Below are 19,114 nucleotides of genomic sequence, written 5' to 3'. Positions count from 1 at the left end.
TTGTTTGTTCCCTGTTGGCTTGTAAGGTCTGCATACAGTTCCCGACCGCCCATAGACTATAAACATCCTGGGCAGTGGGGACTTACCTCTGAATGGACGTTTTAGATATTGCAGCTGCATGCTAATCGTACAGCTGCTAAACATGGGGGCCTGCTGTCAGTGAGGGCTGTCCATAGAGAAGGCAGGGACAGTTCCCCAGTGTTATATAAAGATCATGAAGCATTATGTCGCTTTCTGTTCTGGCCCCAGTGACCGCTGAGGCTGGGAGACTATAGGAGCTGCTAGGTTTTACCAGACCTACATATGCTCTGCAGTGAGGGTGTATAGTGCTGTACAACCTCTGTGGGGGCTGTATTCCCCCTGTAACTGCTTCTACTATGTCAGCCCCAGTTACAGGAGAAATCAGCAGTATTTAAAGGATAACTGTCACATTTAGATCCTAATTTCAATTTTCATATATGTAGTTACTAATAACATGATATTCCAGAATCAGTTACTATTAGACTGACTTACCCCATATTTAATAAGATTCAGCCCTTAGCAACCAGTCTGCATAAAACTGCAATTTCACTATTCAGTTAAGATGGCCGCCAATGCCCTCACCCTGAGGCTAATCCCGCCTGCCCTCACTAGCCAGTAACAATAGACCCCCAAAAGTGTCAGTAACCAGAGCCCTCCCCCCTAAAAGGTTAATCTCCTGCAGCACAAAGGGGTCCTCTTACCACACGTTGCTTTCATTTATACACTGAGCAGACGGCAGATCTCCCTTCCCTGGTCTGCGCTGCTCCAACTCTGCATTCTCCATCTCTGCTGAGTGAGGGAGCGTCTGCCAAGCGCAGGGACAGGGAGAAGTGCACACAGCCCAGGCACTGTTATCAGCTGCTGGGGAGGACCTGGCTTTAATCATTTACTTACAGTCCCTGGCTGTCAGTAATGTGACCTTGCACGCTGCATGCTTCTGCATCCTCCGTCCTTCAACACATAGACGGATCATGCCTAGCAACCCTATTTTAAGCACAGGTAAAAGTAGGCAGTACAGGGAACAAAAATGTGGAATTAAGGGGTAATTGAATACACAGTGAAAAGTTGAAATAGGGCCACCAAGGTGATATTAATCACCACAATCCAATGCTCAAAAAAAAAAAAAAAAGTTAAATGTCCCCCATAGGTCTGGTATGACCTTTATTGGGGCCACAAACTGTGAAAAAAAAATAAAAGTAAATGTAGCAAAAATAAAATAAAAAGTTAAAAGATTTTGTAAAAATATAGTTTAAAAAGCCCTTTTCTCCTTAGCAAGCCATTTATTATAGTAAAAAATAGAATAAAATAAAAATTTGACATATTGGGTATCGCTGCATCTGTAACTACCTGCTGTATAAAAATATCACATGATCTACCTCATCAGGTGAACAAGGTAAAAAATAACTATTTTTTGGTCACATTGCCTCCCAAAAACCATAATATCAAGTGATCAAAAAGTCATATGTAGCCCAAAATGGAACGAATAAAAACTACAGTCTGTCCCACAAAAGACAAGCCCTCAGACACCTATGTTTGCAGAAAAAAAAAATGGTATGGATGTTAATATATGATAATGCTAAATAAAAAATAATTTTAATAAAAAGACATTTTATGATGCAAAAGTAGTAAAAGATGAAAAAAATCTGGTATCACTATAATTGTATTAACATGCAGAATCAAGTTACCATATCATATATACAACATGATGAACCCCATAAAAAAATAAATAAAAAAACACTGACCTCCAAAAAACGGAGGTAGAAAGCAATCAAAAAGCCAAATGTATCCCAAAAGAGTGCCAATAAAAACTATGGCAAATTCCATGTTAGAAAATTCAGATACCATTTCCATTCTGAGAATTACTGTGTTCCCAAACAGAAGTTTACAAGCGCATATGGGGTGTTGCCATATTCAGGACAATATGCATGACAAATTATCAAGTGCATTTTCTCCTGTTACCTCTTGTGAAAATCAATAATCTGGTGCTTTTATTGTAAAAAATTAAAATTTTCATTTTCACAGCCAAGTATTTATTCTATGAAACCTCTGTGGGTTCAAAACACTTACTATAGCCCGCAATAAATTCTTTGAGAGTTTTAGTTTCAAATATGGGGTTTCTTTTGGGGGGTTTTACTGTAGGCGTACCTCAGGGTCTCTGCAACATAGCACCCGAAAACCATTCTAGCAGTATCTGCCCTCCAAAACCATATGGCGCTCCTTTCCTTCTGAGCCCTGCGGTGTGCCTATACAGCAGTTTATGCTGCCAAATCACAGTAAAAAATATTGAGATTTGTTTTGTTGTTAACCCTTGCTGTGTTACAGGAAAAAATGGATTGAAATATTCCAACGTTATTACCACATAAAGTAATACATGTCAGATTTGCAAAATTAGGCTTGGTCAGGAGGAAAGGTAAATTGCCTGGAAGTGGTTAAGAATATTGGGTGAGATTTATCAAACTGGTGTAAAGCAGAACTGGCTTAGTTGCCCATAGCAACCAATCAGATTCCACCTTTTATTTTCCAAAGGAGCTGTGAAAAATGAAAGGTGGAATATGATTGGTTGCTATGGGCAACTAAGCCAGTTCTACTTTACACCAGTTTGATAACTCTTCCCCATTGACTATTAGGCTTCATTCACACGGCCGTTGTTTTTGTGTCATATCCAAGCCGCATTTTTTGCTGCTCGGGTGCGGACGCAAATTGCGGAAGGCACAGGGGCGGCATCCGTGTTTTGCGGATCCGCAATTTGCGGACAGCTAAACATGTCACGGCTGTGTAAATGTAGCCTTAACCACCTCAGCTCCCCTAGCTTAAACCCCCTTAATGACCAGACCACTTTTTACACTACTTTCACCGTTTATTGCTCGGTCATGCAACTTACCACCCAAATGAATTTTACCTCCTTTTCTTCTCACTAATAGCGCTTTCATTTGGTGGTATTTCATTGCTGCTTTTTTTGTTATTAATCGAAATTTAACGAAATGTTTGCAAAAAAATGAAATTTTTCACTTTCAGTTGTAAAATTTTTCAAATAAAACTACATTTCTATATAAATTGTTCTCAAAATTTATTGCTCTACATGTCTTTGATAAAAAAAAATGCAATAAGTGTATATTTATTGGTTTGCGCAAAAGTTATAGCGTTTACAACTATGGCATTTTGAAGCAGCTCTGACTTTCTGAGCACCTGTCATGTTTCCTGAGATTCTACAATGCCCAGACAGTAAAAACACCCCACAAATGGCCCCATTTCGGAAGGTATACACCCTAGGGTATTCGCTGATGGGCATAGTGAGTTCATGGAAGTTTTTATTTTTTGTCACAAGTTAGCGGAAAATGTTGTGTTTTTTTTTTGTTTTTGTTTTTTCTTACAAAGTCTCATATTCCACTAACTTGTGACTAAAAAATCAAATTTTACATGAATTGGCCATGCCCCTCACGAAATACCTTGGAGTGTCTTCTTTCCAAAATGGGGTCACTTGTGGGGTATATATACTGTCCTGGCATTTAAGGGGACCTAAAGCGTGAGAAGTAGTTTGGAATCCAAATGCGTAAAAAATGCCCAGTGAAATCCTAAAGGTGCTCTTTAGAATTTGGGCCCCTTTGCACACCTAGGCTGCAAAAAAGTGTCACACATGTGGTATCGCCATACTCAGAAGAAGTAGGGCAATGTGTTTTGGGGTGTATTTTTACATATACCCATGCTGGGTGAGGGAAATATCTCTGTAAAAGTCAACTTTTCCCCTTTTTTTTTTTTTATACAAAGTTGTCATTTTAGAGAGATATTTCTCTCATTAACTTTATATAACATTTGAAACGGAACATTAACTTTTTTGCTTACCTGTGATTTTTTTTTTTTTTTTTTACCTTTATAGGACAAACCTCTCCTTCCCCATGGGACAATGTGCAAAGTGCAAATCGCCCAGAGATGTAGCAAAGTACATTATGCACTTTGTCCCAGGTGAAAGGAGAGGTTTGCAGCAGCTGTGAGTAAAAGGGCCCTAAGACCCCTGTGTGCCTGTCCTGTGTCACGCAATCCCTATACTAATAGTGTACCTGTGTGTGGTACTTCCGGAAACACTCCCCTAAGCATAGGGCAGGGTGGTCAGGGCAGTCAGGACAGAAATAGCGGGTGTCACTCCTGCTACAGACACAACATTTTTTTTGGGGTGGCGCTTGGTTTGAGGTACCAGCACCGACATTGGGGAAATGTCGCTCGTGTAGACTGCTCACTACACTGGTGGTTGGGGCCACGGAACCTCCTGGATACAGGAGGTTCTCGATGATCTCTTCCTGAAATTTGAGGAAGGATCTTGTTCTCACAGCCTTTCTGTAGAGAACAAAACCATTGTACATAGCCAATTGAATTAGGTATACAGACACCTTCTTATACCAGCGTCTGGTCCTGCGGGAGAGTAAATAAGGAGCCAACATCTGGTCATTGAAGTCCACCCCTCCAATGAGCGTATTATAGTTGTGGACACAGAGGGGCTTTTCAATGACTCCAGTTGCTCGTTCATTTTCGATTGTCGTGTCTGTGTGAATGGAGGAGAGCATGTAAACGTCACACTTGTCTCTCCATTTCACCACGAGCAGTTCTTCGTTACACAAGGCAGCCCTCTCCCCCCTTGCAAGATGGGTGGTAACGAGCCGTTGGGGGAAGCCCCGGGGACTAGGTCGCGCGGTGCCACAGCAGCCAATCTGTTCTAGAAACAAATGCCTACTTGTGTAGAAATTGTCCACATAAAGATGGTACCCCTTGCCAAATAAGGGTGACACCAAGTCCCAGACTGTCTTCCCACTGATCCCCAGGTATTCAGGGCAACCGACCGGCTCCAGGGTCTGATCTTTACCCTCATAGACACGAAATTTGTGCGTATAGCCTGTGGCCCTTTCACAGAGCTTATACAATTTGACCCCATACTGGGCGCGCTTGCTTGGGATGTATCAGGGACTCGTCTATGCAGATGTTTTGCTCCGGGGTATACAAATCTGCAAATTTGGTGTTAAAGTGGTCTATGAGGGGCCGAATTTTGTGGAGCCTGTCAAAAGCTGGGTGGCCTCTGGGACAAGAGGTGCTATTGTCACTAAAGTGCAGGAAACGCAGGACATGGCAGCAGAGAACATGGGCATGTGAGGAATTGGGTTCGTGGACCAATATGACCGCAGTTCATGCTTTTTTGTCAGGCCCATGTTGAGGAGAAGGCCCAGAAAAGTTTTAAATTCGGAAACTTGGATGGGTTTCCACCAGAAAGACTGGGCATAAAAGCTTCCCGGGTTGGCGGCTATAAATTAAGTGGCATACCGGTTTGTTTCTGCCACGACTAAGTCCAAGAGCTCCGCAGTCAAGAACCGCTAAAAAACAAACAGTGCCGATCCGATCTGAGCTGTCTCAACCTGAACTCCAGACTGGGCGGTGAAAGGGGGAACTACTGGTGCGGCTGAAGTTGGGGGCTGCCAATCAGGGTTTGCCAGCACCTCAGGGACTCTAGGGGCTCTACGGGCCTGTCTGTGCGGTGGCTGCGACGGGGGAACTAATGCACGTGCCACCGTACCAGCTTCAACTGCCCTTCTGGTGCTCGCCACTTCACCATGTTCTACGGCAGTGCTGGTACTAGGTCCAGGATGGGCTGCGCTGCTGGTGTATGCCTCACCACGTAATCCAACAGCGCCAGCCCCACTCTGCTGCCCTTGAAGCGGATCCTGCGCAACCTGTGGTCTAGCAACACGGGGCCGGGTACACCTGGTGGTATCAGGGACCTCAACCTCATCGTCCGAACTTTGGGTCAGATTGCCACTGCTTTCTACAGGTTCGTATTCTGACCCGCTGGATTCGTCAGATGAGGGTTCCCATTCCTCATCCGACTGGGTCAGAAGCCTGTAGGCCTCTTCAGAAGAATACCCCTTACTTGCCATTTGGTCAACTAAATTTAGGGGGTATTCCCTGAGACTACCCAAGAAAAAAAGCAAGCCTGTCTTACAAATGGGAGGCTAGCGAAGTACCGGAAGCCACTGCGATTGATAAAAAATATCAAAACTGATTTATTTCTTTTTTATCGCCGCAGCGCTTGTGAAGTGATTGTGCAGTGATAAAAAATAAAATAAAATTTTGTCACTGTGGCGGGGCGGGCGTGGGTGAACGCATGTGTGGGCGACCAATCAGGCCTGATCGGGCAAACACTGCGTTTTGGGTGGCGGGCGAGCTAAGGTGACACTAATACTATCATAGATCTGACCGTGATCAGTTCTGATCACTTACAGATACTATAAAAGTACCAATGCTGATTAGCGATACGCTAATCAGCGAATCAGTGACTGCGGTGGGCTGGGCGCTAACCGACGCTAACTACCTACCAACAGTCACTACTGGTGAAAAAAAAAATTGACAGTTTACACTGATCACTTTTTTCCCTTTCACTAGTGATTGACAGGGATGATCAAGGGGTTAATTGGGGTGATGGGGGGGGGGGGGTGATCTGGGGCTAAGTCTAGTGTTTGGTGTACTCACTGTGATCTGTGCTCTCTGCTGGGACCAACCGACGAAAAGGACCAGCAGAGGAGCACAGCAGCCATTTAACGCATTATATTTATAAATATAATGTGTTAAATGGCTTCTGATTCAATTTTTTAAAAGTCACCAACCTGCCAGCACAGATCATTGGCTGGCAGGCTGGTGACGGACTTCTGCGCCGATTCCCGGCCCGCACTGCGCATGTGCGGGCCGACTATGCTCGAAACCTCGCGTCCCGCAAGAGGACGCACCAATGCGTCCAGGAGGAATAACCCGGCCGCCCGCAGGACGCAATCCTGCGTTAGGAGGTCGGGAGGTGGTTAAAGTGCAGGTCACAATAATTTCTTAAAGTTTTATTTTTTTCCCCCCATCTTGGGCAATCCATAATTCAAGTTCTGTGTAGATTGAAAGCAGTTTGCTATTCCTGCTATAGAAGTCACCGTTCTTGCTGCTTCTGCTATATTCCAATAAACTCTTTATCATTATGTTATTTTTACTACCCAAAAACAGTTTTTTTCAATTTGTGTAGATTGTAGAAACAGATGAGAATGCAAAGAAGCCTGATCAAATCCTAGTGAGCAGTGAAGATGAGAGGCTGGCTGTCATGCAGTTAGAAAGAGTCATTGAAGAGGGCCAAACCTCACAAGGTCAGTTTTGTGATTACTCCAGGACCCCTCTAGGGGCAGCTTGTTGAGAGTCCTTGGATGTTCATTATTCAGTAGAGTGATGATTTATGTATACGGAGTTGCCATTGCTTTTTGCTTACAATTTCTTTACCCCGGTAGAGGACCTTCAAATGAAGATGCTATTGTTTGAAAAGGATGATGACAGCAATGAACATATCAACTTTATCACAGCGGTGTCTAACTTGAGAGCAAAAATGTATAGCATTGAACCAGCTGACAGACTGAAGACCAAGCGCATTGCGGGGAAGATTATTCCAGCTATAGCTACAGCTACGGCAGCGGTGTCTGGCCTGGTTAGTGGGAATCCGTTTTTCTCCAACTCAGATCTGTGTTTTAATAGTGTCTGCCTTTAAAGTGTACCTATTCACACAGTATCTGTAATTTAATTTTCTATTGTATCTCTTCTATGAGTTCATTAGATATTTAGAGGATCATTTATTATTCAGAAATACCGCTATATTAGGTGTACTTCTGCCGCAGATTGCGGTGCAACGGTGTGTTGCAATGCAACCTGTGTCTTTTCCCCGTTCACACCAGGTCTAAAAAAGAGGTGGTGGAAGGGGACACGCTGGTAGGCCCGTCTCAGTCATCATTTTCTACGCCTGTTTTAGGCATAGAAAATGGTCTAAATGTAAAACAGCAAGGAAGCGGTATTATATTTAGAACTGGCGCTGGATGCGCCGAAGTTATGTAGAAGCCGGTGTGTCTACATAACTGCGGTGGATGCACCACCAGATACAAGGGTTATTAAGACCGGCGTCTAAAACGTCGGTCTTTATAAATGACCCCCTTAGTCCTTACGGCTTTTAGCTCTTTAGGCTTTACAGCAAGCTCCAAATCTGTATGGAAAAAATAAAATTTCTGTGTTTCTTAAAGGTGTTTTCTGTGACGTCCTAACCTTAGTGAGTGTATGACCTTTAGGACTCAAGGAGATTTGCCTCATCCCTCTCTTCGTTTACAGATGTACATCGGCTTGTCTAAATGAGTGTCTTTCCCTGGTACTGCTGTTCAGTCCTATATGAGCTGCAGTACAGGGCATAGTCCATGGACAAGAAGACACTGGGGGACATTTATCAATAATGGCGTAATTTGCGACAAAAAAAAAAAAAACTAACGTTACTAATCAAAAGTGGTCATTTGTTTCACCTCGTATATCAAAAGGCGCCTGCTGTTTGTAAAATGTGACCTTTTTAAATATAAACTTGATTATCCACCTATTTCTCTTGATTTGCAACATTTTAACACCAATATCATGAAAATTTGACTTTTTTAAACTGAAATGCGCCATTTCAGCCAACCATGCCAGACCACACTTGCACTTTTGAAACATATTTGCGACTTTTGAAGCATATTTGTGACATTTCCAGTGGTAAATTGCGAGTTTTGTCTCAGACTCGGGATGTTGCGCCCACTTTGACATTTATGACTCATTTCTGGCGTGATGCATTATTTATGGTGAAAAGTCTGGAAAAAACAGTTGATATATTTGGCACAAATCAAAAGGCCATTCTTTTGGGCGCATTTTACACCACAATTCTGGTGCACGTGCTTAGTAAATGTCCCCCACTGTTTTATTAAGAAAAATGTTGCACAATTTGACATTGTAAAAACCTAAAATGATGCTTGTCACATAAATGCATGTGCTCAGTGTTTTTATTTTAATTTTAAGACAACTATGACCTATCTATAAATTGTGCTTCTTTTACACATGGACTCATGGATTTATTTATGTGTCATTTCGATGCCTATTGTACCCATTTTTCTATTTTCTCATCCGTGTCATTGTGGGATACAGGCATTTCCATGGTGCATAGTTGCTACACTATGAGGCGGACACTAAGCAAAAAAATGGACACCTCCCTGCAGCTATACACTTCCTACAGGGACTAAGTTGAGATAGAGTTAGTTTTGTTTCTGTAGGCATCAGACTGCTAAATAATGTTTTGTGTGTTTTTTTTTTTTTTTCTTGGGCTACACCCAACCCTCAGTTTCTCTGGAGAACAGTCTCCCACCAGGGTTCCCCTCTTTCCCTTGTGTCACTGCACCAAACTGGTTTACTATTTGGTCCTGGTTCGAGCCAGGCTGCCGCACATGAGCCCATCTACCTTCTCCGGTAGGGACTCTCCACGGACTTCTCTGCTTGCCGGTGGTCTGTTTTTGGGGGGGGGGGGGGGGGGGGGGGGCAGCTCTTTTCCTTTACATCTTGCTCCTGCTCCATTGCTCACAAGCCCAATTGTCTCTGCATCACTTTAGGCCCTCAGCTTCTTCCAGGCGGCAGAGCAGCATGGGTCCGAGGCGGGCGCACTGTTTAACACTGTTCAGCACTCGCTCCAGACTCTTCTAAAGAGAGAACCTCATCTCCCACCTCAGCAACCCCGAAAGTGGGAGCGGGCCTCTGTTCTCTATTTATACTTTAGCATGTCAATGGTCCTCTTGCTGTATTGTGGACCTGCCGGTGTCCTGCTTAGCCAAACATGCTAGCTTACCTATGAAGGGTATAGCTGACGGAAGGAGTCTATTTCCAGTCCTTTTTTGCCTAGTCTGCCTCCTAGAGGCAGCAGCTATAGCGCATGGTCTTTCCTGCATCTCCCAGTAAAATGGCAAAGAAAAATATTTTACAGTAATTACAAAAAACATACTTTTTTGCTGTGGGTGCATAAAATGGAGCAAAGCATGCATTTTGGCACACACCAAAATGCTAGGTCTAATGTTGCAGACTGAGCAAAACGCTATGTCGGCCCCAGTCTTTTTTTTTTTTCTGTTGTTGACAACTCCTATAAGAAATACGTTGTCCCCTTTTCTTGCAATTACTTGACGGGCTCGGAGATGCAGTTCAACTTTATGTTTCACATTACCTTTTCAGGTTGCACTGGAGTTGATTAAAGTTGTAGGAGGACATCCATTTGAAGCTTACAAGAACTGTTTCTTCAATCTAGCAATTCCAATCATAGTATTCACTGAGACTGCTGAAGTAAAAAGTACCCAGATCAGGTATGTGTCTAGATCTGGTCTCCATTTTCTCATTCATTTGTAAGGATGTAACTTCATATATTGATGTTTGCATTTATGCTTTAGAGCAAATCCTAAACCAGCACTGGTTGAAATGTTACAGCTTGGTTTAACCACTTTAACCCCGCTAGCTAAAACCCCCTTAATGACCAGGCCACTTTTTACACTTCTGCCCTACACTACTTTCACCGTTTATTGCTCGGTCATGCAACTTACCACCCAAATGAATTTTACCTTTTCTTCTCACTAATAGAGCTTTCATTTGGTGGTATTTTATTGCTGCTGACATTTTACTTTTTTTTGTTATTAATCGAAATTTAACAATTTTTTTGCCAAAAAATGACATTTTTCACTTTCAGCTGTAACATTTTGCAAAAAAAACGACATCCATATATAAATTTTTCGCTAAATTTATTGTTTTACATGTCTTTGATAAAAAGAAAATGTTTGGGCAAAAAAAAAAAAAAAAAATGGTTTGGGTAAAAGTTATAGCGTTTACAAACTATGGTACAAAAATGTGAATTTCCGCTTTTAGAAGGAGCTCTGACTTTCTGAGCACCTGTCATGTTTCCTGAGGTTCTACAATGCCCAGACAGTAGAAAAACCCCACAAATTACCCCATTTCGGAAAGTAGACACCCTAAGGTATTCGCTGATGGGAAAATAGTGAGTTCATAGAACTTTTTATTTTTTGTCACAAGTTAGCGGAAAATGATGATTTTTTTTATTTTTTATTTTTTCCTTACAAAGTCTCATATTCCACTAACTTGCGATAAAAAATTCTAGGAACTCGCCATGCCCCTCACGGAATACCTTGGGGTGTCTTCTTTCCAAAATGGGGTCACTTGTGGGGTAGTTATACTGCCCTGGCAATTTAGGGGCCCATATGTGTGAGAAGTACTTTGCAATCAAAATGTGTAAAAAATGGCCTGCGAAATCCGAAAGGTGCTCTTTGGAATGTGTGCCCCTTTGCCCACCTAGGCTGCAATAAAGTGTCACACATCTGGTATCGCCGTACTCAGGAGAAGTTGGGGAATGTGTTTTGGGGTGTCATTTTACATATACCCATGCTGGGTGAGAGAAATATCTTGGCAAAAGACAACTTTTCCCATTTTTTTATACAAAGTTGGCATTTGACCAAGATATTTATCTCACCCAGCATGGGTATATGTAAAATGACACCCCAAAACACATTCCCCAACTTCTCCTGAGTACGGCGATACCAGATGTGTGACACTTTTTTGCAGCCTAGATGCGCAAAGCGGCCCAAATTCCTTTTAGGAGGGCATTTTTAGACATTTGGATCCCAGACTTCTTCTCATGCTTTCGGGCCCCTAACATGCCAGGGCAGTATAAATACCCCACATGTGACCCCATTTTGGAAAGAAGACACCCCAAGGTATTCCGTGAGGGGCATGGCGAGTTCCTAGAATTTTTTTTTTTTGGCACAAGTTAGCGGAAATAGATTTTTTTTGTATTTTCTCTCAAAGTCTCCCTTTCCGCTAACTTGGGACACAAATTTCAATCTTTCATGGACTCAATATGCCCCTCACGGAATACCTTGGGGTGTCTTCTTTCCGAAATGGGGTCACATGTGGGGTATTTATACTGCCCTGGCATTTTAGGGGCCCTAAAGCGTGAGAAGAAGTCTGGAATATAAATGTCTAAAAAATGTTACGCATTTGGATTCCGTGAGGGGTATGGTGAGTTCATGTGAGATTTTATTTTTTGACACAAGTTAGTGGAATATGAGACTTTGTAAGAAAAAACAAAAACAAACAAAAAATTTCCGCTAACTTGTGCCCAAAAAAATGTCTCAATGGAGCCTTACAGGGGGTGATCAATGACAGGGGGGTGATCAGGGCGTCTATATGGGGTGATCACCCCCCTGTCATTGATCACCCCCCTGTCATTGATCACCCCCCTGTAAGGCTCCATTCAGACGTCCGTATGATTTTTTACGGATCCACGGATACATGGATCGGATCCGCAAAACGCATACGGACGTCTGAATGGAGCCTTACAGGGGGGTGATCAATGACAGGGTGGTGATCAGGGAGTCTATATGGGTGATCACCCCCCTGTCATTGATCACCCCCCTGTAAGGCTCCATTCAGACGTCCGTATGTGTTTTGCGGATCCGATCCATGTATCCGTGGATCCGTAAAAATCATACGGACCTCTGAATGGAGCCTTACAGGGGGGTGATCAATGACGGAGGTGATGAGGGAGTCTTTATGGGTGATCACCCCTCTGTCATTGATCACCCCCCTGTAAGGCTCCATTCAGACGTCCGCATGTGTTTTGTGGATCCGATCCATGTATCAGTGGATCCGTAAAAATCATACGGACGTCTGAATGGAGCCTTACAGGGGGGTGATCAATGACAGAGGGGTGATCAATGACAGGGGGGTGATCAGGGAGTCTATATGGGGTGATCAGGGGTGATCAGTGGTTCATAAAGGGTTAATAAGTGACAGGGGGGGGGGGGGGTGTAGTGTAGTGGTGTTTGGTGCTACTTTACTGAGCTGCCTGTGTCCTCTGGTGGTCGATCCAAACAAAAGGGACCACCAGAGGACCAGGTAGCAGGTATATTAGACTCTGTGATCAAAACAGCGTCTAATATACCTGTTAGGGGTTAAAAAAATCACATCTCCAGCCTGCCAGCGAGTGATCGCCGCTGGCAGGCTGGAGATCCACTCGCTTACCTTCCGTTCCTGTGAGCGGGCGCGCCTGTGTGCGTGCGTTCACAGGAAATCACGGCTCTCGCGAGATGACGCATATATGCGTGACTCTGCGCAGAGCTGCCACCTCCGGACCGCAGATCTGCGTTAGGCGGTCCGGAGGTGGTTAAAGGGTTGACTCTAAGCACAAATATGCAGCTACTACTAGGCATTATTAAACCATGAGCGCCAATGTCAGATGATTTAATATACCTAATTTATGTTTACTTGCAGGTCCACTGTGGCCTCCATTCACTTACACTGGGGACAGGTGGTTACTAGTGCATAGGCATTTTGTCCCTAGTGTAAGGGAATAGAAGCCGCTGATGAACAGCCGTTTTGGGAGAGCAGCGCTGGAAAGTGGACCTGAAAGTAAACATGAATTAGGCATCGGACATCGGCATTGGTGGTTTACTAATGTCTATTACTAGGTTGCATGTGCTGTTCCCAACACATTTGCAATTAGTAATAGATCGTGATTAACCCCGTAAAATATATTTAGCAGTATGGCAAATTTAGAAAATTGTCATTTTACGGACCGGTTTTATTTGGTCAAAAATGCACAAAATCGGTGCCTAAATGTACAAGCAGGGCTCTGAGTAATCAGGCTGCTTAGATAGAACGTAACCATATATTTATTGAAATAAAATTTCAGAAATCCCTGATATTTTCTAAAGTCCTGTAATTTAGTAATGTAGTAAGTATGCAAAGCGCTATGCATTGAATAACTGTAAAACTCTGTCATACACTTATAAATTTTAGGAAATCTATGAACAGCTATATACTGTGTGTATGGCCTGGAAATGCAAAGAATCACGTGCAAGTCTAAAAGGGAATAAAAACAAAACAAAAAAATCTAAAAAGTGGAGCTGCTATGTTCAAAACTACCATAGGAAGGTTGTCTGGGAATAAATAACTTTTTACAAGGGTCTGAGTCTTCCTCTGCTATGGAAATATTCATACAGCTCTGGTCATGTGTGCTGTCTCCCGTGTGTCTGTTTTCTGGTCCGAGGCTTATTTACATTTTCTGTGGCAAGAGACACATCACCACTTAAAAGGGGTTGTCTCATCATGGACAATGGGTGCATATCGTTAGGATATGCCCCCAATGTCTTGTAGGTGCGGGTCCCGCACCTATATCAAGAACGGAGGCCCGCAAGTGAAGGATGGCGCATGCGCAGCCGCCCTCCATTCATTTTCTATAGGGCCGGCGAAAATAGCCGAGCGCTGGCTCTGCTATTTCAGTCAGCCCCATAGAAATGAATGGGAGCGGGGGCCGCGCATGTGCGGTATGCTCCTATTCACTTCTGAGGGCAGCCGGCTTGGTGGTGGCCGGACCGGAGTCCTCTAGCCACCACCTTGCGGGGCCCCGTTCTCGATATAGGTGAGACAATGGGGGCATATCCTAGCGATATGCCCCCATTGTCCATGATGAGACAACCCCTTTAAGACACGGACCAGATAATGGACACACAGAACTAGAGCAGGCTATAGGCAGGAGTGTACATAGAATTTATTGGGCCCCATAGCAATTTTCTGAATTGGGCCCCCATGGTCCTTACCAAACCCCGCTGACTACCCATCCCTGGTCCCTCCCACCTTCTACCCCAGCCCCTCCCCTCGCTCACCCATGAACAGTGCCTTATGTAGGTACATTTGTGCTACATTACACATTACTACTGTTTTTGATAACCTGGGAGTGCTTACAAAACAGCATGTACACAAGGGGTGACATTAGTAGGTATAATGTACTATATAGCACTACCGCCCAAGCCCACGTGCACATCACTGTTAGTATTCCGTCTGATCCGTCAGAAGAAAAAAATAAAGAAAACCAGATCCTGTATTTTAAGCATCAGTTGTGCACATTTTGGATCCATTTTAGACATTTCCATCTGAGATACATTATTTTAGACGGAGAAAAAAAAATACTTTGTGTAGAATTTTTTTTTTTTTACATAAAAAAAAAAAGATCTCAGATGGAAATGGCTAAAGAGGGTGCAAAATGAGCACAACGGATGCTTAAAATACAGGATCTTTGTTATTTATCTCATTTTCTGACGGATCAGAAGAATGGAAAACTGAATGTGAATGCCTCATTAATTCATTAATATCTCAGGTGACTATCCTAATAGTCTAATCCTGGAGGTCTGCAATAGACTATGGCTGAATACCAGCAGGGTTTCGGCCTGACAAAAACTGTTCTACTTGAGAAGGGCAGAATCCAGCAGTGGTGGATTAGTGAACTCTGGCAGGATGTTCTGTACCAGATGCCGATCACCAGAGATGTGAACGAAGACTAATACGGCATCAAAGTCGATCAGATGGCTTTATTCTGTCCGGGTTCCAAGCTAAACCCCGGACATATCCCCCTCTTCCCGCACTCAGCCCCTGTGACATGAGCATCGGAGCATTTCCCTTGCACTGCGCTGAATCTGGAGAATTTTTCTGGAGATTTGGTGACGTCACCGGATCTGCAGAAAAAGCCATTGCCCTGCGGAAGGCAAGGGAGAGCATTGGAGCATGAAATGTCAGAGGGGCTGAGTGGGGGAAGAATGGGATATGGCAACCCCTTTAACAGTCACAGTCATAACTAGTATTGAGTGAACTTGTAGGTTGAAGGTTCAGATTATCTAAGAATCCCGTTATAGATTCCACTACCACGGACCATAACGGAATTCTATGACGGAATAGCATGACCAGCATAGACTTCTATTATGATGGAATGCAATACAGAAAGCCTTTTATAGGCTTCCGTGGTGGATGCTGTCATAGAATTCCGTATGGTCCATGGTAGCAAAATCCATTACAGAATTCTTAGAAAACCCGACCTTTGTACGCTGAACTTGAAACACAAGTTTGCTCAACACTACTCATAACGCATTAACTTAATGTGAAAACTCATCAAGTGTGGGTTAACTCTGCTACATGTGTGTGTATATATATATATATATATATATATATATATATTTATATACACACATATATATACATTTACTCACACATATAGCACATACGTATGTACAGAATACAGTAGATTACAAAGCACATGTACATATATGTAAACACACATATATTATACTGGCACACACTTAGCTTCTGAGCAGGTCTCCAGGGTAAACAGTCAGGATTGATGGGAGGACATCTTCTCCTCAGCAGGCAGTGCAGCAGGCTCTCTTCCCCCCTTCTCTTATCCAGACTGCTGCACATGGATTACATAACAGCAGAGGAGGACTCTGCAGTGTGCCAGGACAGAGGAGGGTAGCACTGGGGAGGCTTCTGATGGCAGCAGCACATCCTGCTGTAGCTTCTGCAAAACTGGCCTCTCCTCAGCAGTGCAGCCCCTGAGGATATGTGCAGGCTGCTGCTAGAGGCATCTCCTCATGGTAGGATCCGGGTCTTGCTGGGGGAAGGGGGGAAGCCAGAGCACAGCCTGCTGAGGAGAAGCAGTGAGGAGAGCTGGAAGGCGGAGCCAGAGACCCTGGCAAGTACTCTAGACCAGAGCTGTTATACTAATGGTAATAAGGGGGCAGAGCATTTCCTCCACAGCCGGGCCCCCTTCGCCTATGGGCCCTATAGCAGCTGTGTGGTCTGCCTCTAATAGAGGTATGCCACTGGCTGTAGGTAAGTATGATTCTTTACACAGCAGGGGCAGGTTGCGGGCACCTGTGAAAGGTTACTTATTCTCAGACAACTCCTTTAAAGCTATATTCCTGTTTCTGTCTAGCAGTTTTGAGATTACTGCAGGTGTGCCCGGTGGTGAACTTCGTCCTCTGGTCTTTGGAGGAAGAACTTACTACTGACCATGTGCAGCACAGTTTCAGGCATTGTAACGAAGGGCCTTAGAGCAGCATGATGATACCTAGCGTAAGGGACAGGAGAGGTGAGAACTGATTCTCTGTCATCACTAGGACACCCTGCTTATCACTGTTTCTAGTATAAGGACAGGAGAGAACACAGGAGAGGGGAGAACTGATTATCACCACTAGAACACCCTGCTTATCACTGTTTCTAGTATAAGGACAGGAGAGGTGAGAACTGATTATCTATCACCACTAGAACTGTCTGCTTATTTCTGTTTCTAGTATAAGGACAGGAGAGAAAACAGGAGTGGAGAGAACTGATTATCACCACTAGAACACCCTGCTTTTCACTGTTTCTAGTATAAGGACAGGAGAGGTGAGAACTGATTATCGATCACTACTAGAACTGTCTGCTTATCACTTTTTATAATATAAGGACAGGAGAGGGGAGAACTGATTATCTATCACCACTAGAACACCCTGCTTATCACTGTCTATAATATAAGGACAGGAGAGAACACAGGAGAGGTGAGAACTGATTCTCTATCACCATTAGAACATCACTGTGCTAGATAAATAAGGGCCTTCTATTGACAGAACATATAATATATTTTATAAGCTTTTCAAAATCGATATGAAAATTGATAAATTACACAATATAAATATTTGGGAAGTAAAATTTTAATATATTCTCCTAAGTTCATACAAATTTATTTTAGACGTTTTGCGTCGAGTAAAAATTGTTGGAAATGTCTGATTTTCATGTCAAGAAGTGGCTAAAATAGTGAGAATGTGAAACTAAATGGTTCCCAGTAATAACATAGTTGTTTTTCTGATTTGCAGAAATGACATTTCTTTTAATATCTGGGACAGATGGACTATCTACGGCAATGCAGACTTTACACTTCTGGATTTCATCAATGCTGTGAAAGTAAGACTAGCCCACGTTTATCAAGACTGGCTTTCACATGCAAGTCCAAAAAAAGATTGGAGTAATTTGGGTCAAATTTATTAAAAGAAGTACGCCTGTTTAATAAATTTGTCCCATTTTAAACTGGGCTTAAGTTAGAAAATGAAATGTACGCCTGCTGTAGACAAAACGCCAGCATTTTCTGACTTAAGTATTAATAATTTTGTCTAAAAGTTGTAGGGCAAGCCCCCATCGCAGTAAACCAGCCACTTTTCCAATGGCTAGAATGGCATGAGAAATAGCATTTTAAACAGCATGGTAGGGATCTGTAGGCACTGTATCTGTGAAGGACCAAAACAGTCTGTTCTCATTTTACATATTGTTATAGAAAATCAATGCGCCAGGAGAGAGAGAGATTTGTGCTGTAGCTGTCGATTTGGGTAGACGGCGACTTCTTAATCTTTTTTTTTTTTTTTTTTTAAACTAAGGCCTTCTAAGGCAGAACATAGTGATGCCCGGACCTCAGTATTAATCTTTGACCATGGAAGCTTTTTTTTTTTTTTTTTTTTTTTTTTTTTTTTTTTTTTTTTAAATGACCTCAGTCTGTCATAAAATGTATCTCCTGAACACTGAAACAAACAGATGAAGGAATCAGGTTAATAAACCAGAGATTGGCACCACTCAAAACAGTCCTGTACAGAAAGTGATCACTTCTGCCTAAACCTTCTGCCCAGCTGTGCCTCCCCAACAACTGATGGCCCTGGTCTAGACTGGTACTTTGCTTCAGAGTCTTAGGCTACTTTCACACTAGCGTTTTGGCTTTCCGTTTGTGAGATCACTTCAGGGGTTTCACAAGTGGTCCAAAACGGATCAGTTTGCATTCTAATGCATTCTGAATGGAATAGAAAAGGATCCGCTCAGAAGGCATCAGTTTGCCTCCGTTCTGTCTCCATTCCGCTCTGGAGGCGGACACCAAAACGCTTCCTGCACTGTCTGCCTGACGAAGCAGAGCCAAACGGATCCGTCTTGAACACCATTGAAAGTCAAAACATGGACGGATCCATTTTCTATTGTGCCAGAGAAAACAGATCTGTCCCTATTGACTTACATTGTGTGCCAGGACGGATCCGTTTTCTCTGGCACAATAGAAAATGGATCCGTCCACCTTTTGACTTTCAATGGTGGTCAAGACGGATCCGTCATAACTATAGAAGACATAATACAACCGGATCCGTTCATGACAAATGCATGCGGTTGTATTATTGTAATGGAAGCGTTTCTGCAGATCCAAGACGGATTCGCAAAAGAACACTAGTGTGAAAGTAACCTAAGTTGTGAAAGATGTTAGGTTGGTATGGGTTTTAGATGTAAATCTTTTAATTCACTTCCCCAAGTTAGATACAGTACCTTAATAGTGGTGTGAAATTACTACAAGGGCATATGGACACCATGG

General features: G+C 43.2%; 1 protein-coding gene across 1 annotated transcript in view; it reads left to right on the top strand.

The window, feature by feature from the left end:
* UBA6 (ubiquitin like modifier activating enzyme 6) overlaps positions 1 to 19,114 on the top strand; it is a 101,730-nt gene that overhangs the window by 72,751 nt on the left and 9,865 nt on the right. The window contains exons 28-31 of the mRNA XM_044304561.1: positions 7,061 to 7,178; positions 7,317 to 7,510; positions 10,081 to 10,208; positions 17,595 to 17,682. Of these exons, the coding sequence (XP_044160496.1) occupies positions 7,061 to 7,178; positions 7,317 to 7,510; positions 10,081 to 10,208; positions 17,595 to 17,682 (528 nt within the window). The remainder of the gene's footprint in view (positions 1 to 7,060; positions 7,179 to 7,316; positions 7,511 to 10,080; positions 10,209 to 17,594; positions 17,683 to 19,114) is intronic.

This window comes from Bufo gargarizans, chromosome 1 (genome assembly GCF_014858855.1).
Source record: "Bufo gargarizans isolate SCDJY-AF-19 chromosome 1, ASM1485885v1, whole genome shotgun sequence".
NCBI lineage: Eukaryota > Metazoa > Chordata > Amphibia > Anura > Bufonidae > Bufo > Bufo gargarizans.
The sequence above is the reverse complement of the archived record's forward strand: the minus strand, read 5'-3'. Positions and strand labels throughout refer to the sequence as shown.